The following is a 20,731-nucleotide window of genomic DNA, read 5'->3' on the forward strand; positions in this document are numbered from 1 at the left end:
GGGCTAAATATAGAAAAGAAGACCATATGTGAACATGACTGCTGGAAAAAAAGGAAGGAAGAGAAAAGAATGGACCAGGGCAAAAAGTCTTTCTCTCATCTCACCATTTCTTCACTCACTTAAGCCTTTCACCCACCAGGAAAATTTGACCCAAGCTACCCGGTGTGGCCTCTAATGCAGACTAGACCTGGTGGGTTGAGAACCTAGAAGGTTGTCTCCAACCAAAAACTAAGGGACCAAAGGCTTGGAGAGGTTAAGTTTCTGCCCCATATAGGAGACTGACAGTCTGTCTATGGAAAGGGAAGCTAATGACTGAGATATTGCACTTTCTGAGCCTCCTAATCTCTGAATACTCTCTGATCTCCCCAGAGCACATTCTCCCAGCAGTTTCACTTGAATCTCAGGACTACAAAAAACAGGAAAGAAAGTGACAGATCTCATACCTCTGGACTTGCATCTCAAAACCAGAAGGACATTAATATGAAGAGCATTCAGAAACTCACCCTCCTTACTAGGCCAGAAACCTTACAGCCCTCTTATCCTTGGTATTTACCCTACTGTCCTAGAAGGGCAGTTCTGGGTTCTGAGGCTTTGGTTCCTTTGATTCTAAAAGGATGCAACATAGAATTAATTTCAGATATGCCCTGGAAATCATTCAAAACTACAAATATTAATTTCAGATTATGACTTCCAAAACAGACAGCATTGTTTTCAAGTTTGCCACTTGATAAGACCCAGAAGATTGAATGTGAGTTTAATGATATGGCACACATGATTATAAATAGGATAGAAGCTGGCTCAATCTCTTCTTCAGGGAATAGAGTCTACGTGTAAGTGAGAAATAAGGGGATTGTATTGACACTCTGGATCATGTTCTCTCTTGAGTTCCTTAGGGACCCAGTATTTCCATCCAGTTTACACATCCCTCTAGGGACTGTACATCCCTTAAAGCAGAGGCAAAAATAAACTCCCATCTTCCTATTATCTTCCCCTCCTAGGGAAGATTCCTTGGATTCCTTTTCTGTGCCCTCCTATATCCTAAATGGACATTTTTTAGAGTCTGTCTATCAGTTTCTTCATATCTTCACCTGAAAATTTTCAAAGACTGCGGTAACTCAATTCACTTGTTGCCTCTCCTAGGTTATCTCCAAAAAAAATGTTAATGCTTTTCTGCCTTCTAAAATTTTTATGTTTAAACACCTACTGGAAATTTCTACCTGAGGATCCTGCTAGGTTCTTAAATGTAATATTTCATTAATCGAGGTCATCAATTCCTTTTCATTGTAAAGAGAGTGGGAACTATACAAGGTACTGGTTTGAATGCTGACCCATGCTTACTAATATGGACACAGTACTTAAACTCTCTGAGCCTCTGGTTCATAATTTATAAAATAGTGATGATAATAATATTCTACTTCATTGGGTTGTTTTGATGAGTCATTGAAAAAATATATATTTAAAATGGTTAGAACAGTACCTGGCATGTGGTAAACAATATCAGCTGTCATAATATATGTTCTCAAAATTTCCATTGGATCCACAATTATTTTGCTCACTGGACATTTTTCCCTTTAGTTCCTATGATTCCCTATAAACTTATAAACTATAAGTTCTATTGTGATAAATTTCTCTTCTGTCTTGTTTACTACTTTTCTTGTGGTGCTATGTGTAGTGCAGAATACCTAACGGGCACTCCATAAATAATTGTGCAAACTACACTGTTCTTTGGAAACAGAATATTTTTCACATTTCTCACATACTAAGCATTAGGGTCTAGAGCCACACTAACTTTCATCCATTTCCCTTAGGCATAAAACAAGTTCAGTTACATTTTAGGTTTTAATTGAATTGGAATGACTCCCACTATTATTTTAGCTTTTTCCCACATAATCCTTGCTGGTTAGCCATATACACTACTGCTAGAATAAGCTCTGAAAGCACAGATCTGTCCTAATTTCTTAGTTTTAGAACTTTCAGTGATTTTCAATTACCCATAACTGTAATATTGTAATAAAAGTATAAGTAGTAAAACAATCAAGTTTTAGATAAACGTAAAAAATCAAATGAGAGTTAAACTTGATAAAAATTGTTAAAGTGCTATTCTGGTTGATTTAAGTGTTTTGAGAACATTGAGTATTATACAAACTCTTATCCTAATCAGCAAACACAAAAAAGAGAATGTTAAAGAATATTTACATTTAAGAGACCACAAGAATACAACAGAAGGAGTTCCCACTATGGCACAGTGGAAATGAATCCGACTAAGAACCATAGGGTTGCAGGTTCGATCCCTAGCCTCAGTCAATGGGTTAAGGATGTGGTGTTGCCATGAACTGTGTATAGGTCACAGATGTGGCTCAGATCCCGCATTGCTGTGGTGTAGGCCAGCAGCTGTAGCTTTGATTCAACCCCTAGCCTGGGAACCTCCATATGCCAAGGGTGCGGCCATAAAAAGCAAAAAAAAAAAGTGGACATAATTCCATATAAATTCCAGAAAACTTAAACAATAATCCTACCAGAAAGTTACATACTGCAGAAGAAAATCATTAATAAGTTTGAAAGCATAACAGTAGAAACACAAAGAGAAAAAAAGACTAAAAATAAATAGAGTACTAGTGAACTGTGAGACAATTACAAGTAGCCTAATATTTACGTAACTGAAATTCCAAAAGTGGGGTCATAAAAATATTTAAATCAATAATATTAAAATTTGATGAAAATTATAAACTTAACAGTTCCAAGAAACTTAAAGAACTCAAAGCAGAAGAAACATAAAGAATACTTTCCAAAGTACATGATAATCATATAAGTTAATGATAAAGATAAAAATATTAATGGTGGGGGGGAATGATACATTACACATAAAAGAATGAAAATAGTCATGACAACAGACTTTTCATCAAAACAAAGTAATCCATAAAATAGTGAAACAAACAAACAAAAAGCCCAGAAAAAAACGGAGTAAGCCAATTGACACTGGAGCAATACCTTTCACTTACACAAGGAAAAACATTGTCAATCTAGATTTCTATACCCAACAAAAAATTTTTTCATCAATTAAGAATAAATAAATATTTTTAAACTTACAAAAGCTGAAAAATACAACCATTCTTTTTTTCTTAACTAGAGTTGACCCACGGAAAAATGTGAGCATTAGGGGTGCTGACCTTCTGCACAGTTAAAAGTCCTCATATTACTTTATAGCAGCCCTCTGTATTTGCTGTTCCACAGCTGTGGATTCAACCAGTCATGGATCATGTAGTACTGCAGTGTATATTTACTGAAAAAATTTGCATGTAAGTGGACCTGCACAGTTCAAACCAGTACTGTGCAAGTGTTATCTTTATTCTTTATACCATAAGCAAAGTGTAACAGTAGGCAGAAAAAAGACTGCTTTTCTTTGTATCCCAGGACAATACTTTCAAAAACTCAAAAATAATGAAGACTGAATTGGTGAAGTTTTCAGTTTGTTAAATATGTTAATACTGTAAATCTGAAAGTATAGAGAATGTATTAGACTGTCCTTGAGTAGCTTTGCATAAAGAGTATCAGAAGAAGCTGTAGCTTTAAAATTATAATTAACTTGTTACGGTTAACAATTTAAAATTGCTTGTTTGAATATCCTAATTTTATGGAAAAGAATTTTTGCTTTTTCATCTTTTCCAGTCAAAAGAGATGTTTTAAGTTTCAGCTGAGTAATGTTGCATCATATAAGTGCATATTTTCACATTGTTGTACACTTCATATCTAATGTTATAAAACCAAATTATTGTGAATAAAATTAGCATTGTGGGAAAAAGTACCTTCAAAAATAAAATTGTTGCTTCATTTAAATAAAAAGTTCAAATATTTCCTTAGATTTAAATGAAACTTGATCCAAGATTTCAGATGATGTGACCAAGGCCCAGTATTTCTCAGTTTTGTTTTTTTTTCTTGGTCCTGATCTCACAATATAGGTTCCATTCTAAACAGGTTTTCTGCTAATGGTCATAAGATGGTCAATGAAGTTTCAATCCAAATGTTTCCGGTAAGGGACTGAAAAATATCACAACAGTATGTCTCATATTTAGAGAACCTGATTATCAAATCCATAAAATGCTACCTACTGACTTAGACTCAAGAATAGTGAATATAGGCAAGAAGAGAAAGAATAGAAAAGAAAAGAAGGAAAAGGAAAGGAAAGAAAAGAAAAAAGAAAAGAAAAACCTCAACAGAGTTCTCTTGTGGCACAGCAGGTTAAGGATCTGGACTGTCATACAGTACCTCAGGTTGCTGCTGTGGTAAGGGCTCAATCCCTGCCCCAGGAATTTCCATATACCTAGGGCATGCCAAAAAAAAGAAATAAATAAAAAGAAAAGAACAGCCAATATGACTCTTTCAAAATCAGTGGTTAACTAGAGAATTCCAAAGAACATTAGAAATAAGAAATCAATGGGTGGAGACAATTTAGAAAGAAGAAATGTCTAGAAAAAGAAAAAACAGATGGGTAATTGGAGCTTGAAAAACTGAAAATAAATAGAAATATGAATAGAAAAATCTGAGAAGTCCAGTGAAATAATTTTAAGCAATTAAGATGGATTCAGTTTATGCAATGACATAAAAAGAAGAAACAAGATACAGTGATAAAAACTGGGAATAAAAGATCACTTCTAAGTACATACAAAGTTGTATGAGTCCATCAAAAGCTAATAAAAACTCTTCGGTCTGGAAACCTGATTGTTTCAATTTATGCATATTTATCTTTATTTTTCATTATTTATTCAATGATTTCCTTCTGACAATTCTTGCTTGAAAAAGCTGTCTTATAGTGAAAATAATAATTACAGTAGGGTCCTGGACAGACCCAAAAAAGTTAATAGTGTATTCTGAATGCCAGATGTAATGGTTCAGGTATAGGCATCAAAGGGAAGTAAATGCAAGGGTCATGGGATAATTTAGAATGAAAGACCTATACAACTCTCCGGTCTTATCTAGATTATTTTCTCTCAAAAATATTTTGGATACATTATTTACATGACTCTATGTAATGTTAATCTACCAAGTATTCAATTAAAGGAAACTAGGAAAAACTCATAAAGCTATATACATAAAATCTAATTTTTAACACTAAATATGTTTATAAAAATATTTCTCCAACTCTGATGACATTCAGTAAAAGTTGAACTATGTAGTAATGTAGTAAATGCACCCAGTCCACTTGCCCCAATTTGACTAAATAAGCTATTTTAAAACTTACCTATTTCATATCATTGGGCTAGATTTTTACACTTAAACATCCACTTAGGGATAAAAATACACCCTAGTAGGGATTATATTGACTTTTTTTCATTTATTAAGCTATAAATTAGTGTTCTGTGAACATTTTATTTTTTAATATAATGATTTTTTATTTTCTTCATTATAGCTGGTTTACAGTTTTCTGCCAATTTTCTACTGTACAGCATGGTGAGCATTTTAGTACATATGTTGTGTTTGACGGTAAATAAGAAAAGTTAAGTATTTTATATGTATATCAAATTAATGTAAATTATTTAAAATTCAAAATGTGCCTACAATGAAAAGAGAATGTGATTACTTCATTTACTAGATAATATTTCCAAATGAAATATCTTTATAAACCTAAATGAAAATGTGTGCTTGTTTCTAGAAAAACTTTTAATTAAAACAGTTACCAGCAAAGAACTCCTAATAATTATAACCATAATTTTTTCACAATCATCAAAAAGAAATACTGAATGTAAAAGTAAATAATATAGTTTTAAATCATTTTTAAATTATCCAAAAAATTTTATCATTTAAATCATTCAAGTAATGTAAAAGCATTTCTCTTTCATTGATAAATTTAATGTTAAACTAATTTAGAACAAATTTCAGTCTGTCATTTCAAATTCTTCAAAATAACAAAAAGGCCCCAATTGGCCGAAGGTCTGTGCATTCCTAAAGCAATCATAGGCGCTTAGGCAGTATTAAGAGGATATATCTGCTTAACATGGACAGAGTATCAGAAATGTGTAGAGAGAGGTTGGGCATCTTCCTGGAGCTGTGAACATCAGGACTGCCTGCCTGGCCTCCCCCTCCACCACAGACCTCAGCACCTGTCAGTGACCACTGTGCTCCCCAAGCGCCTGAAACACAAGCCCCTCCAGAGCCCCACAGCCCTCCTGTCCACAGTGGGCACTGTCTCCCTCTGCATGTGGATGCTATAGCCAACAATCGGACCATGGAGTACCTCTGGTTGGACTTTTAAAATGGAAGAGTGAGTGCCATTTTTCTAATTGGTCTTACTTCTCCCCAAAGCCTTGCAGATGGCTCCTCCATCAAACCTCCTTTTCTCTTGCTCTCCCAGCAGACCCATTTTCTACGTAACACACAAAACAACAAAAATTTCTAGTCTTACATTCTATTGTTTTTAATCATAGAGAACTTTTTTCCTTACTACTAAATGATAGTATAATGTCTCATATGCTTGTTCACGTATACAAGCTACTATGAAAACTGTGGCATGCCTCACCGGGGAGGCTTGTCCTCAAAACTTTTCATCTTCTCTCCCTTCAGAAACATTGATTATTATAAACAGCAATACACATTCCTTTGTAGCTCACCCTATTTACCCCCACTTAGTTAAACTTCTCCAGGAGCAGGTACATTTTTCTAGTTTAGCACCAGCGCCTTGTAGAATGACTCTCTGCCACCCCCAACCTGATTGAGGGTATTATTCCCATGAAAATCCCCTCTTTCAAGCTCATTCCGAAACAACTCTCCAGAAGCACTCTCTAAACCTTCACAATTCTTTATTTCATTACATTTCTATGTGGAATGAACAGTGCATTCAAAAATTGGGCTCTATATCATCAGCTGTGCAATCTTGAGCAAGTCACATAACTATTTCCCCATCTAAAAAAGCAGATAAGGAGACTTATATTTAATAAGACTTGTAAAAATGCGACATACACTATGGACTACAGATTTAATTTCTCTTCTGAGAGGCAAAAGGGAGTAGTCAAATTAACATGATGAAAAAGTAAATACTAACAGGATGAGGTTTCTGCCATATATTTTTGTTTGTTTTTGAAAACAGGGAACATCTTCCTTTGCAAAGGGAAACCCCTGTCATGCAGTAGACAAAGAATCTTCACATTATATATGATGATATATTCTGCAGCCAAAAATATCTTTGTGCAATTTTTAATCACAATCACAATTCACAGATACACAGACAGGTTGGTAACAATTTCAATGCTATTTAGGACAAAATATAAGTTATCAATACAATAAACAGAGACATTAGTCACTGGTGGGGATTGAGAAAGGTGGACACAAATTGTAGCTGTTAAATTCTCAACCATCCTCAATAATAAAAGAAACTTGGTTCAATAAAGTATTCAATTACTATACACATGCATACTGAAAATCTAGAATAAGAACCATTAAAAAAAGAACCCTGAAAAATTCTACAAATTTTTACATGTCCATAATTTTTGACATTCTTTCTGTGTTTTATAAAATGGAAACAGGAGAGGGCTCTGTGTAATGAAACCAAGAAAGGTAATAACTGGGCAGACAGCATACCACTCCATGGCTTACCTTGGATAGGAAAGACACACAAGAAATGTAGTAGGTAGTGTTAACCTTACATGGCCAGCTGTCTCCAATCAGTATGGGTTATTTAGGGCTGAAAATGAGCCTTCAGTCTAAAAATTGGCCCACAGAGTTACATCATGTGGAAAGAGAAAAAAAAAAAGACTTTAGAGCAGAAATCCTGCCAAGAAGACTTTAAAAAGAGAATTTAAAAAAAAGGATAGGAAGAACAGGATAAAGTAGGATGAGAAGAAAACAACACACAAAAAAAGAGGAATGAGTGGTTCAGCTCAGGTTGTAATTCTCTTCAGGGTTTTCTGCAGAGCAATTCTGACATCCTTGTTCCTTAGGCTATAAATAAGAGGGTTCAGCATGGGCACCACATTGGTGTAAAACACTGAGAAAAATTTTCCCTTCCCCACAGAACCAGCAAAAGATGGCTTGACATAAGCGAGCAGCCCAAATCCATAAAACAGACCAACTGTTATTATGTGAGAGCTACACGTGCTAAAGGCTTTGGACCAACCTTGAGCTGACTGGATGTGAAGGATATTGAAAAGAATCAAGGCATAAGAAATAAAGATAATAAGGCTAGACACTATGATAACTGTGCCCACAATAACAGAAACCACAAGTTCATTGACATAGGTGCTACTGCAGGACAGCTGAAGGAGGGGGAAGATGTCACACATATAATGGTTGATGATGTTGGAACCACAAAACATAAGCCCCATCATACACCCTGTGTGGACCACGGCACCAGCAAGACCCAGCACATATGAACCAGACATCAGCAAAGAACACACCTGAGGGGGCATAGCAATTGGGTACAGCAACGGCTTACAGATGGCCACATAGCAATCGTAGGCCATGGCTGTCAATACATAGCACTCAGAGCTGACAAAAAAGCAGAAGAAAAATAACTGAGTCATGCATCCTGTAAAAGAGATGATGTTCCTCTCTAAAATAAAGCTCAATAGCATTCTGGGGGTAAAAACAGATGAATAACAGAGATCAATAAAGGACAGATTGAAGAGGAAAAAGTACATAGGGGTGTGAAGGTGTGAATTCAGACAAATTAAATTCATTAAGCACAAACTGCCCATCACGGTAACCACGTAATTCACCAAAAACAGGAAAAACAGGGGCAGTTGGAGTTCAGGTTGGTCTGTCAATCCCACAAGGATAAATTCAGTCACAGAGGAGTCATTTCCCATGGTCATTCACTGCATAGCTGTGATCTGTACAGGAATGAGAGTCAAAAGTGACATTAACAAGGACCTTCCCTCTTTGCCTCCAGAGGGACAGATGGATCTGCTCAATTATAAGCTCATAATAGTCTAATGGCACATGGTGAGGCATCCAAAAAACAAGACATGATTATTCTTAATGATTCCTCACTTTCTCCTTTATTCTTACTCATGTTGTTTTTCTTACTCCAGAAAGAATGCTGGCAGATTCCCAGTATCTCTGCACAGCATATCCTCCCTTCTCCCCACTCTCCATTAAGGATGATTGCTAAAAAGAGAAATGAATAGATGGGGTTCCCCAGAAACCTTGATTTAAGCAGTTTGGGTTTGAAAGGAAATTAAGGCAAAATGATTCAACATTCACCTTCTTTTTCCTGGATGCTCCACTGCCACTGAACCTTAAAGCTCTTTCTGCCCTGCAGCGTTGAGTAAGTCAAAGTTTCTGACAATGAAGGAAGCAATAGCCATCAGCATGGTCCTCGGTCTTTGACATGCTAAAAGAAGTATGCTAGAGAACAGGCCATAATTTCTATTTGAGAATTTACACAGAAGGTCCTTTTCACTTTCAAGGAAGAAAATAATCTTATATGAGCTCCAAAACAATCAGCTGACTCAAATGAGAATCTATTCCATCCCCTGTAGTTGAGGGAAAATTGATGGGAAGCACAGGAAATTATTCTCTCTCATGATTTCCTTTCAAGTTAAATAAGCCCACTGAGAATAGAAATTACTGAGTTTGTGTTTCCATCCTCTGTCATAGTCCCAACACTGGACCCTTTGAGACACAATGTTCTACTCAGTTTATGATTTTACAATGAGAATTCGTAATACCCAATACGGAAGAATGAATGCCCCACTATTCATTTTCTTCATCATCTCCTAGAATCAATGCACAAATCTAATAAAGGAAGTTCTGGAGCATTATAACTTGCCTCTTATAGTTGTAGAGCCTCTGGGATTGTATTAGTGAAATAGTAAATCAAAGCTTTGGCACTAAACATACTTGTGGATTTCACATCTGCAAAGATGTGCTGCAAAAAAAAATGGGCAAGAGAGTGTGGGTGGGCCCCTCCAGTGATACTGAATTTACATTTAGACATTAAATTCCTTAATAGTGAGATTGTAGACAATCATATAATCTCTATAATCCTTGAATATTTTATATACCTAAAACTAAGTTTATCTATAAAATGAGGCTAGCAAAAGAGCTATCTTATAGAGATAATTTGGGGATCAACTAGGTTAAGTCACACAAATCATCTGGAACATGCATGACATATAATAAGAGCCTGAGAAGTTTGAGTATTGCTCCCCCTGCTCCTAATCCATATCCCTTATATCAGGGTTTCTCAACTTGGCAATAATGACATTTTGGATAAGTCTTTTTTGTGAGGTGGTCCTGTGTTTTATAACATAGATCACATGCTAGTCCACAAAACAAAATCTCAACACATGTTAGAGCATGGAACTTACAGTAAGCATTTTTCTAATCATGATAATATCCAACTAGAAGTCATTTACAAAAAGAAAAATGAAAAAAGCATAAACAATTGGACACTAAACAAAACACTACTAGAAAAGTAATTGGTCAATGAATAAATCAAAGTAAATCACAAAGTACCACTAAACAAATGAATATGGAAACACAACAGTCCACAAAACAAGGGTTGTAGCAAAAGCAGTGCTAAAAGGGATGTTTATAGTGATGTAAGCCTTCCTCAAGAAATTAAAAAAAAAATCTCAAATAAACAACTTAGCCTACCACCTAAAAGACTTAGAAAAGGAGAAAAAAAAGAGTCCAAAGTTGGCATCAAGAAGGAAATTAAATTCAGAGAGAAAGTAAGTAAAATAGAGATAGAAAATATAATAGAAAAGATCAAGGGGAAAAAAGAGCTGTTTTTTGAAAATATAAACACAAATGATAAACCATTAGCCAGTCTCACCAAAAAGAATATATCAAAAATTCAAATACATAAATATGAAAAGAAAGAAGAGAAATAACAACTGATACCATGGAGATATTAAAAAAAATCCTAAGAGGATATTATAAACAGTTATATGGCAACAAACCAGACAACCTAAAAGAAATGCACTAATTTCTGGAAACAAATCCTGCCAAGACAGAGTCAAGAACAAACAGATACTCTGAAATGACTAATCACTAGTGATGAAATTGATTTGTAATAAAAAAAAATCTTCCAGCAAAAAAAAAAAAAAATCCAGTACTTAAGAGCTTTCAGAGGAATTCTACCAAAAATATGAAGAACTAATACCTATCCTTCTCAAACTATCACAAAAATTGAAGAGGAGGGAACATTCCTAAACTCACTATACAAGGCCACCATTACCCTGACACCAAAATCAGGGAAAGATGTTACAAAAAAGGAAAGTTACAGGCCAATATCTCTGATGAATATAGATGGAAAAATCTTCAACAAAATATTAGAAAATTGAATCCAACAACATAGAAAATGATTATGTACCATAATCAATTTGGATTTATTCAATAGTCACAAGGATGGCTCAACATTCACAACTCAATCAATGTGATAAAACACATTAACAAAAAAAAAAGAAAGAATAAAATCTATATAGTCATCTCAATAGACACAAAAAGTATTTGACAAAATTCAACATCCTGTCTTGATAAAAAAATACTCAGTAAAGTGGGTATATAAGGAACATAACTCAATCTAATAAAAGCCACTTAGAACAAATCCATATCTAAAATCATACTTAGTGGTGAAAAGCTGAAAGCCTTTCCTCTAAAATCAGGAACAAGACAAGGATGCCCACTCTTGCAACTTCTATATAACATAAGATTGGAAGTCCTAGCCACAGCAATCAGACAGGAAAAAGAAATAAAAAATGTCCAAATTGGAAGAAGAGAAGTAAAATTGTCATTATTTGCAGATGACATATAATTTATATAGAAAATTGTAGGAGCTCCTATTGTAGCTCAGCAGGTTACAAACCCAAATAACATCCAAGCAGATGTGGGCTCAATCCCTGGCCTTGCTCAGTTAGTTAAGGATCTGTGGTGTAAGTCTCAGTCGCTACTCAGACTCTGTGTTGCATAGTCTGGCAGCTTCAGCTCCAATTCGACCCCAGCCTAGGAACTTCCATAGGTTGCAGGTGCAGCCCTAAAAAGGGAAAAAAGAAAAAAAAAAAACCTAAAGTCTCCATGCCAAAGCTATTAGAACAAATAAATGAATTCAGCAATGCTGAAGAATATAAGAGTAATATACAGAAATCAGTTGTGTTCCCATACACTAATAATGAAGTATCAGAAAAAGAAAGTAAAAAACAAATCCATTTAAAATGGCTTCAAAAGGAATAAAATACTTAGGAATAAACTTAACCAAGGAGGTGAAACATATATAATGTAGAAACTAAAAAAACACTGAAAAGGGAAATTGAACATGATACAAAGAAATGTAATGACATTCTGTGTTCTTGGATACAAAGAATTCATATTGTTAAAATGACCATACTACCCAAAGCAATCTATAGATTTAATATGATCCCTATCAAATACCCATGACATTTATCACAGAACTAGAACTCATAATTCCTAAATTCATATGGAACCAAAACTGGAAAAGCAATCTTGAGGGAAAAACAAAACAAAACAAAACAAAGCCGGACATATACTTCCAGACTAAAGACTACATTATAAAGATACAGTAATTAAAATAGCATGGTACTGGCACAAAAAAAAACAGACACATAGATCAATGAAACAGAATAGAGAGCCCATAAAAAAAACCCCACACTTATGCTCAAATAATCTACTACAGAAGAGGCAAGAATATACAATGGAAAAAAGAAAATCTCTTCAACAAGTGATGCTGGGAAAACAAGACAGCCACCTGTAAAACAGGATGTTAACATTTTCTGGCCATACACAAAATAAACTCAAAATGGATTAAAGACCTAAATGTAAGATTTGAAATCATAAAACTCCTAGAAGAAAATATAGGCAAAACACTTTGACATAAATGGCAGCAATTTTTTTGCATCTATCTCCCAAAACAAAATAAAAGCAAACATAAACAAATGGGACCTAATTAAACATAAAAGCTTTTCCACAGCAAAGAAAAGCATTAACAAAAGGAAAACTAATATACTGAATTGGGAAAAATATTTACAAATTATTTTATCACTATGGGGTTAATATCTAAAATATATAAACAGCTCATATGACTCAATATCAAGCAAACAAACAACCTGATTTGAAAATGAGCAGAAGACCTGAACAGACATTTTTCCAAAGAAGACATACAGATGGCCAACAGGCACATGCAAAGATGCCCAATATCACTAATCATCAGAGAACTATAAATGAATACATGATTTCACCTCACATCTATCAGAATGGCTATCATCAAAAGTCTACAAATAAAAAACGTTGGTGAGGATGTGGAGAAAAGAGAACCCTCATACATTGCTTGTGGAAATGTAAATTGGTGCAGCCACTATGGAAAACAGTACGAGTTATTCAAAAACCTATAAAATATATAACCTATAACCTAGCATTTCCACTGTTGTGAGAATATCTGGGGGAAAAAAATGAAAATACTCCTTTAAAAAGTTATACACACCCCAATGTTCACAAAAGCACTATTTACAATTGCCAAGATATGAAGTAACCCAAATGCCCATCAACAGATGAAAGGATAAAGATACGGTAAATAGACAGACAGATAGAGAGAAAAATATACAAATTGATAGATAGACAGTGGACTATTACTTGGCCATAAAAAAGACTGAAATTCTGCCATTTGCGACAACATATATGGACCTAGAGAACATTATGCTTAGTGAAATAATTCAGATAAAGACAAATAAAGTATGATATCATTTATATATGGAATCTGAAAAAATAATACAAACGAATGCATATGCAAACAGAAACAGGCTCACAGACAGAGAAAAGAAACTAGTATTTAACAAAAGGAAGGGGGAGGGGCAAATTAAGTGTATAGGACTAAGACACACAAACTACTATGTATAAAATAGATAACAACAAGGATATATTGTACAATACAGAAAATTACAGCCATTACCTTTTAGTAACTTAGAGAATATTCTGTAAAAATACTAATTATTCTATACATCTAAAATTAGTATAATATTGTAAATCAACTATACACCAATAAATGGGGGGGAGTTCGGACAACGAAGTGAGGGAGAATAATACAACTAGTAAGAGATGGGTTTCCTGACTATACATCTAAGTGGGTGCAGCAAGTAAAGCACATTTTAATGTGCTTTATTGCACATCTACCCATTTTCCTTTTGGATGTGTCTTTCAAGTCATTTGTCAATATATTAAACTATCTTTTTATCATTGAGATAAATTTTAAGTTTTATGTATTTTGGATATAATACCTGTATCAAATCTATATATTGCAAATATTCCTTGAGTATATGGCTTTTCTGTGATTTTTTTTTTTGATAAATAGATGTTTTTTGGGGGGATTTAGTGTTTCCAGATTATGTTTAAGAAATCTGTGCCGGGAGTTCCCGTCGTGGCGCAGTGGTTAACGAATCCGACTAGGAACCATGAGGTTGCGGGTTCGGTCCCTGCCCTTGCTCAGTGGGTTAACGATCTGGCGTTGCCGTGAGCTGTGCTGTGGGTTGCAGACGCGGCTCGGATCCCGCACTGCTGTGGCTCTGACGTAGGCCAGTGGCTACAGCTCCGATTCAACCCCTAGCCTGGGAACCTCCATATGCCGCGGGAGCGGCCCAAGAAATAGCAATAACAACAACAACAACAAAAGACAAAAGACAAAAAAAAAAAAAAAAAAGAAAAGAAATCTGTGCCCATACCAATATACTTTCCTATGTGTTCTTTTAGAAGATTTATGTTTAAGTTTTGTCTATTGTTTTGATCCATCTTGATTTTTGTGTATGTTAAGTAATGATCAAGTTTAACAGTTTTCTTATGAATAGTTAATATTTCCAGCATCAGTCTCTTAGATTTTTCTTTCCCTATGGAATTGTTTTATTAGATGGTTGAAAGGCAATTAACTGTATAAGTGGGGATCTTTTTCTGAATCTTCTGTATTATCCATTACTTGTCTATTTTATAACAAACCAATTAGTCTTGGTTATCTGAACATTACTCTAAGCTTTAAAATCAGTTACATTAAGTTCTCCAAGAAGCAGATGCCAAAAAATAAATTAGACCTCCAAAATATTTACAGTAATAAAAGTGTGTGAAGGATAAAATAGGAGGGAACAAAAGTCAGTGATAAAGTCCCTCAAACCAAGATGAAAGTCTGACACATAAGAAAGGAGAGAGAGAAGGAAGGATTGGGTATGGAAGTCTCAAACCACAATGCAGTTCTAAAAGGTCTCAGAAGAATGACAGGAAGTCCCTAAACAAACACTGCCTATTAGGAGATACCTAATGTATTGCCCATAAATTGCCCAGCTCTTATATGACCCACCATGTTAAACCACTGGATGAAAACATCTCGGAGTAAGAGTAAGCATGGACTTTGCTTGAACAGTATTGTGGATCCAAAGCAGAATAAGCTCTCGACTTTCAGTCAGTGATGCCCTGCACAGCTGGTTCTCTTGAAGGGGAGCTGAGCAGCATGTCTATGTGTGCCACAGTCCTTCTTCCCCAAAATGAACTGTACCCTAAAGTTCTTTCTAATTTATTTACTGTTTTTGTTATTTACCATTTTCATTAATTATTATTTATAACAACAAAATTTATTATTGTCATTATTCAAGCAAGGTAACACAATTCAACAACTATTTCTTGTCCTCCAATAAAAATCTAAATATACAAATGTGGAAAGCACTGGAGAAATAGGGAAATTATAGAAAATACTATCCACTTTTCTGTTTATTATTTCATCTTATTGGTGAGATAAGGTGCTATGGTGAGATAAGGAGCTATGAAATCCTAGCTCCCCAAGGTGGTATTAGGTGGTGGGACCTTTAGGATATACTTAGTGTTGAAAATGGAACTCTCATAATTGAGAGTAGTGTCTTACAAGACATTCTACAGAAACCACTAGCCTCTTCCACCATCTGAGCATAGAATGAAAAGGGTACAACCCAAAAAAGTACCCTCACCCACTCATGCTCGTAGCCTGATCTTGGACTTTCAACCTCTAGAACAATCAGAAATAAATTTTTTATAGGACACTGAGTCTGTGGTATTTTGTTATAACAGCCCAAATGGACTCTGACACAGGTTTAAATAAGCTCAAAAAAACAATGCAAGGAATATAGTTTATTACCATTAAATCTCATTAGATAAGTAAAACAATGTCTAACATATTTCTCTTAACTTCATGTTCAGTACTTCCCTTGAAGTGATAAATAGCTCTGCAATAAAACAATATGCTCTTCTTCAAGATATCTGATATCACTTTAGATAGTAATGAATGCAAGTTTTATAATAGACCAGTCAGCTCCCTGACTGGGATACTAAGGTTCATGGGCATTATTCCTTCAGTCATACTCTTAATACCATCTCTGGCAATAAAAGGTGGTGTTACATGTATTCTCCTCAATATTAAATGAAATCAGCAGATAAGAGGGTCTCAAAAACAGGTGGTATGTGGTACAGACTTTGTAATTCTCAAACAGAACAAGAAATGACAAACTATAAAAAGAAAGTTGATAAGAAAACAGAACAAAAGGAAAAGTTCAAGGACTGATTATAATCCAGAAACTAGTATGTACTGAAGATGTTTTATTGAATCCTATACAAGCAATATTATACACAAGAATGAGAATGTTTCTATACTATTTGGAATTTATGTGTTCAGATGACCATAATTTTAACTTTCTGTGATTTACGACTGACCATATTTGCCAAGATTAGGAATAACCCAGAAGGCTGAAATATGAGAAAATAATTTTTAAAAGGTCAGCATATTTGTTACTTTTATACACATGTTAAATATTTAGTAAAGTGATATGAGGCACAGGAGACAAGGAAAAAAATGAGACAAGACAAGCTAAAAAGGAAATGATAAGACAAGTTGAATTGCCAAACATAACACAATATGTAGGAGCAATATGGTGATAAACAAAGATTCTTCTTGAAAAACACTGATAAAAATTAAATAAGAAAACTAAATTTCTTTAAAATACTGAAGCGTCAGATTAGAACATGGTTCTCCACCGAATTTTGAACAGGAAATTTTTCAGTGTAACTTTGATATCCTTGTTCCTCAAACTGTAAATCAAAGGATTGAGCATGGGCACCACGTTAGTATAGAAAACAGAAGAAACCTTTCCCTGCTCCATAGATCCAGGAGAAGAATATTTAAGATACATGAATGCTCCTGAACCAAAAAACAGTGAAAGAGCAATAATGTGGGAGCTACAAGTACTGAAGGCTTTCGATCTTCCTTGAGCAGATTTGATATGAAAAATGCTAGTGATGATGAAGATGTAAGAAATCAGAATGGTGAAACTCGGCACGGTGATATTAACACCCACGACAATGAGAACTACGACCTCATTGACATAAGTGCTGGTGCAAGAGAGTTGGAGCAGTGGGAGGATGTCACACAAGTAATGGTTGATGACGTTAACACTGCAGAAGGTTAGTCTAAGCATGCACCCTGTGTGGGCAGAGGCTCCAGCAAGTCCCATCACATATGCAGCCAAAGCGAGCACTGAACAGACCTGATGGGACATGGTGACCTTATACAGCAGCGGGTTACAGATGGCCACATAGCGATCATAGGCCATTGAGGTCAACATATAGCATTCGGAGATGACAAAAAACAGAAAGAAAAACAGCTGAGTCATGCACCCGACGTAGGAGATGATATTCCCCCTGGATACAAAGCTCATGAGCATCTTGGGCATGAAAACAGAAGAGTAACAGAGATCAATGAAGGAAAGGTTGAAGAGGAAATAGTACATGGGGGTGTGGAGGTGAGAATTTAGACCAATAAGAATGATCAAGCTGAGGTTGCCCACCATGGTGACGATGTAGATCATTAGAAACAAGTAAAAGAGGGGTTGCTGGAGCTCTCGACGCTCTGTTAATCCAGCAAGAATAAACTCAGTCACTAAGGAGTCATTTCTAGCCAGCATGTTCAGCTTCAGATATCTGTGAGAACAGAAGAAAACCCCATTAAGACGGAACATAGCCTTACTGTCCTTACATGAGCTTTATGAGAAAGAGATTCAGACTGGCAGAGATGACACAGTCCTTCTTTGCTTCATGGGGTCTGAAGGTACTGCTACCCACACCCCTCAACATTTTAATCACTGTCTTTTTCTGCACTAGTTGTATGTGGTAAACAGCTGTTCTGTCTTTACTAGAAGATAAAGGCATGGGGTAGCTGGGTAACAAGCCTACCTGCTGATGGGCTTCAGCAGTGGGGTATAGCCGCATCACCCCATCCTATTCATCTGATCAGTCTCTTTTTATTTCCTACTCATGCTTTCCTCACCCTAACAGATATTTCAGTATCCTCACGATGACCTTCAAGAAAGAGAGGATTCCTATGGGGCAGAGACCCTACCAATATTCTGTTTTACAGAAGAGAGTTGCTAACAGTCTATGGAATTTTCAGATACCTGAATACAAGGTATCTCATGAAGTCAATAATTGCTAACAGGTATGGAGGAGAGCCTTGGTAGATTAAACTTTACACTTAACAGTCCATATTCTCCTCCTCCGTTCTATCCTAGCTGGAGAGAGGATGAATCAAGGAAGATGGATGTGCTTTCCTGGGTTTTGTAGAATGGTACGCAGTAAAAACATAATTAACCTGGGCACTGATTAAATTAGCTGTTAAGTTACTGAAAATACATAAAGCGCTATGCTTATTATGACCTGAAAACACACCTAGTACATTTAATATATTTCAACAAAAATGTTTAGGGAAAAAACATCTTTTCCTCTCATGTTGCTATGTTCGGGATTTGTCACCTGGAACTGCTACATTTCTCCTATTCCCAGAATGAGGGTGAAGTCAACACAGAGGGTATGCTGAGACCAGTGCACACGGTAGAATCAGAGCTCCAGATTTTGGAGTTTCTTGTTATTCAATGTAAACATGTTTCCTCATTTCTAAACAACAGAGAGAGATTTTTAAAAAAATACAAAAGAAATTTGGTTAACTCACTCTCATTCCGTTGAGGGAACTCAGTGCTGAGAGAACTTCACGTGCGTTTCACCTCCACTGTCCTGGAGGCAGAACTGTCTTTGGAGATGTCAAAGTTGAGCAGACATGGTCACACAATCTTCTCCCTTTACTGGCAAAAGAATGATAGCATAGATAGCACAGTCTGAAGGTTCCAGGAATCAGTCTAAGGTTCAGATTAAACTTGTAGTTACAAATTTTATTGAGAGATTGTGAAGGCAAACCAGAGACTTGGCATCTGAGCCACCATATCATAGAGTAGCATGGCATTTGCTTAAGGCTTATAATTCTTTTATACCTGATTAGAAATTCATGTGTAGGCTTTCTCTAGGACTTGGCATCCAGATAAACTCTATAGGGAAGAAATGGGTGTCTTTGTTCTACCCTAATCATGACAGTAAATATCAGTTTGCCAACAGGGAATATATTACCCCCAGAGCACAGAGAAAGGATCCGCTCTGTACCTCATAAAGACTAAATAATTAATGTTCTGGGAAATTTCGCTATCACACTAGGTAACATATTAGTTTTAGCAAAGATTTATAAATATTTCAGTAAACGTTATTTATTTTGTTTTTTAAAATAGTTTGAGTAATTTTTGAGTATCATTGTTTATGAATATTTTACAGGCATATAACAAAAGGATATTTTTAATTGTTCTTAGAGATTTTCATTTCAATCAAATGTCATCTGATATAATCACGACCCAATATGTCAGGAAAACTTACTTTGGGTTGTTCAGACTCAACATGTATTTGCTTTTAATAGATTAAAATAAAATCTATAAGAAAAATCACTGTTCATAGGCTTCCATTTCAAGAAAATACGACTTTAGAATTTCTAGATATGTATTAACTTCTACGGTGCTTGTGAGAATACAGCTTATTTTGAAATGAGTATAGATTCACAGGGAGTTTCAAAAATAATGCAGAGTGCCTTGAATTCTATCCAGCTTCCTATCATGATGCCATCTTCAACAACTGTAGTATAACAGAAAAACCAGGAAATTGGCACTGGTACAATAATGATAACAATATTTCAGGACTACAGATATTATTGAGATTTTCACAGTTTTCCATGCATGGAATGTTTGTGTTGTGTGTGTGTGTGTGTGTATCTATGAAATTTGATCACATGTATATTCATGTAACCACCACCTATCTTCTGACAATGACTAATCTGTTCATCTCCATTATCATCAAGTCATTGGGAGGACAATAAATGAAATCATATAATATATAATCTGAGATTTGTTTTTTCACTAAGCATGATGCCCTTAAGGATCAACCCAGTTACACGCATCAGTGGTCTGTTCCATTTCATTACTGAGTAGCAATCCAATTTTTACAATTTAAGTTTATGCCGCCTTCTGTAGAAATTCATATATTGCTAGATTCTTGTATTGATACAAAATTAAATATTTTATTTATGGAAGATGATCGGGGCAGAGGGTGAAAAAGCAGTTGAAACTGGTTTTTATTTGGAATTCTCTTCAAACCCATCTGAGTCAGGGCTGTCATTCTTCCTTCTCCTTGAGCAAAATGAAAACATCCAGATTTTCAGTAGGTTTTAAAATCAGTTGAAGACAACGGGAAAGCACAGTATGTCCCAGCATTACTCTTTATGAAAGGATACAACATCTTCATTATTAGTCATAAGCAAATTAGGAAAAGAAATTTGGTTAAAACAGAATTTCTATTATCTACACTACATTATGATTCATTCAACCCCAGTACACATATGATTGAGTTTCAGAACTAA

The 20,731-nt window shown here is 35.3% G+C and overlaps 2 protein-coding genes across 3 annotated transcripts in view; both read right to left on the bottom strand.

Moving 5' to 3' along the window:
* Nucleotides 1-6,774: 6,774 nt before the first annotated feature.
* On the bottom strand, nucleotides 6,775-19,082 carry LOC110262289 (olfactory receptor 8C8-like). Its single transcript, XM_084976504.1, has 3 exons — nucleotides 18,953-19,082; nucleotides 17,796-17,928; nucleotides 6,775-8,819 (listed from the first exon to the last, which is right to left on the bottom strand). Exon 3 carries the CDS (start codon nucleotides 8,799-8,801, stop codon nucleotides 7,869-7,871), a length of 933 nt encoding a protein of 310 aa, XP_084832630.1. The 5' UTR covers nucleotides 8,802-8,819; nucleotides 17,796-17,928; nucleotides 18,953-19,082; the 3' UTR covers nucleotides 6,775-7,868.
* Nucleotides 14,837-20,731, bottom strand: part of LOC100519859 (olfactory receptor 8B3-like) — a 37,932-nt gene continuing 32,037 nt past the window's right edge. For both annotated transcript variants that reach the window (XM_003130013.5, XM_084976498.1), the window contains 2 exons: nucleotides 18,953-19,082; nucleotides 14,837-17,928 (listed from right to left, as the gene is read on the bottom strand). In XM_003130013.5, coding sequence (XP_003130061.2) covers nucleotides 16,968-17,912 — 945 coding nt within the window. In that variant the 5' untranslated portion in view covers nucleotides 17,913-17,928; nucleotides 18,953-19,082 and the 3' untranslated portion in view covers nucleotides 14,837-16,967. The remainder of the gene's footprint in view (nucleotides 17,929-18,952; nucleotides 19,083-20,731) is intronic.

Source organism: Sus scrofa, chromosome 9 (genome assembly GCF_054392235.1).
Source record: "Sus scrofa isolate SSC_HxYL_T2T_F1_AM1 chromosome 9, Sscrofa_HxYL_maternal_Yorkshire_Landrace_v2.0, whole genome shotgun sequence".
In the NCBI taxonomy this organism is placed as follows: domain Eukaryota; kingdom Metazoa; phylum Chordata; class Mammalia; order Artiodactyla; family Suidae; genus Sus; species Sus scrofa.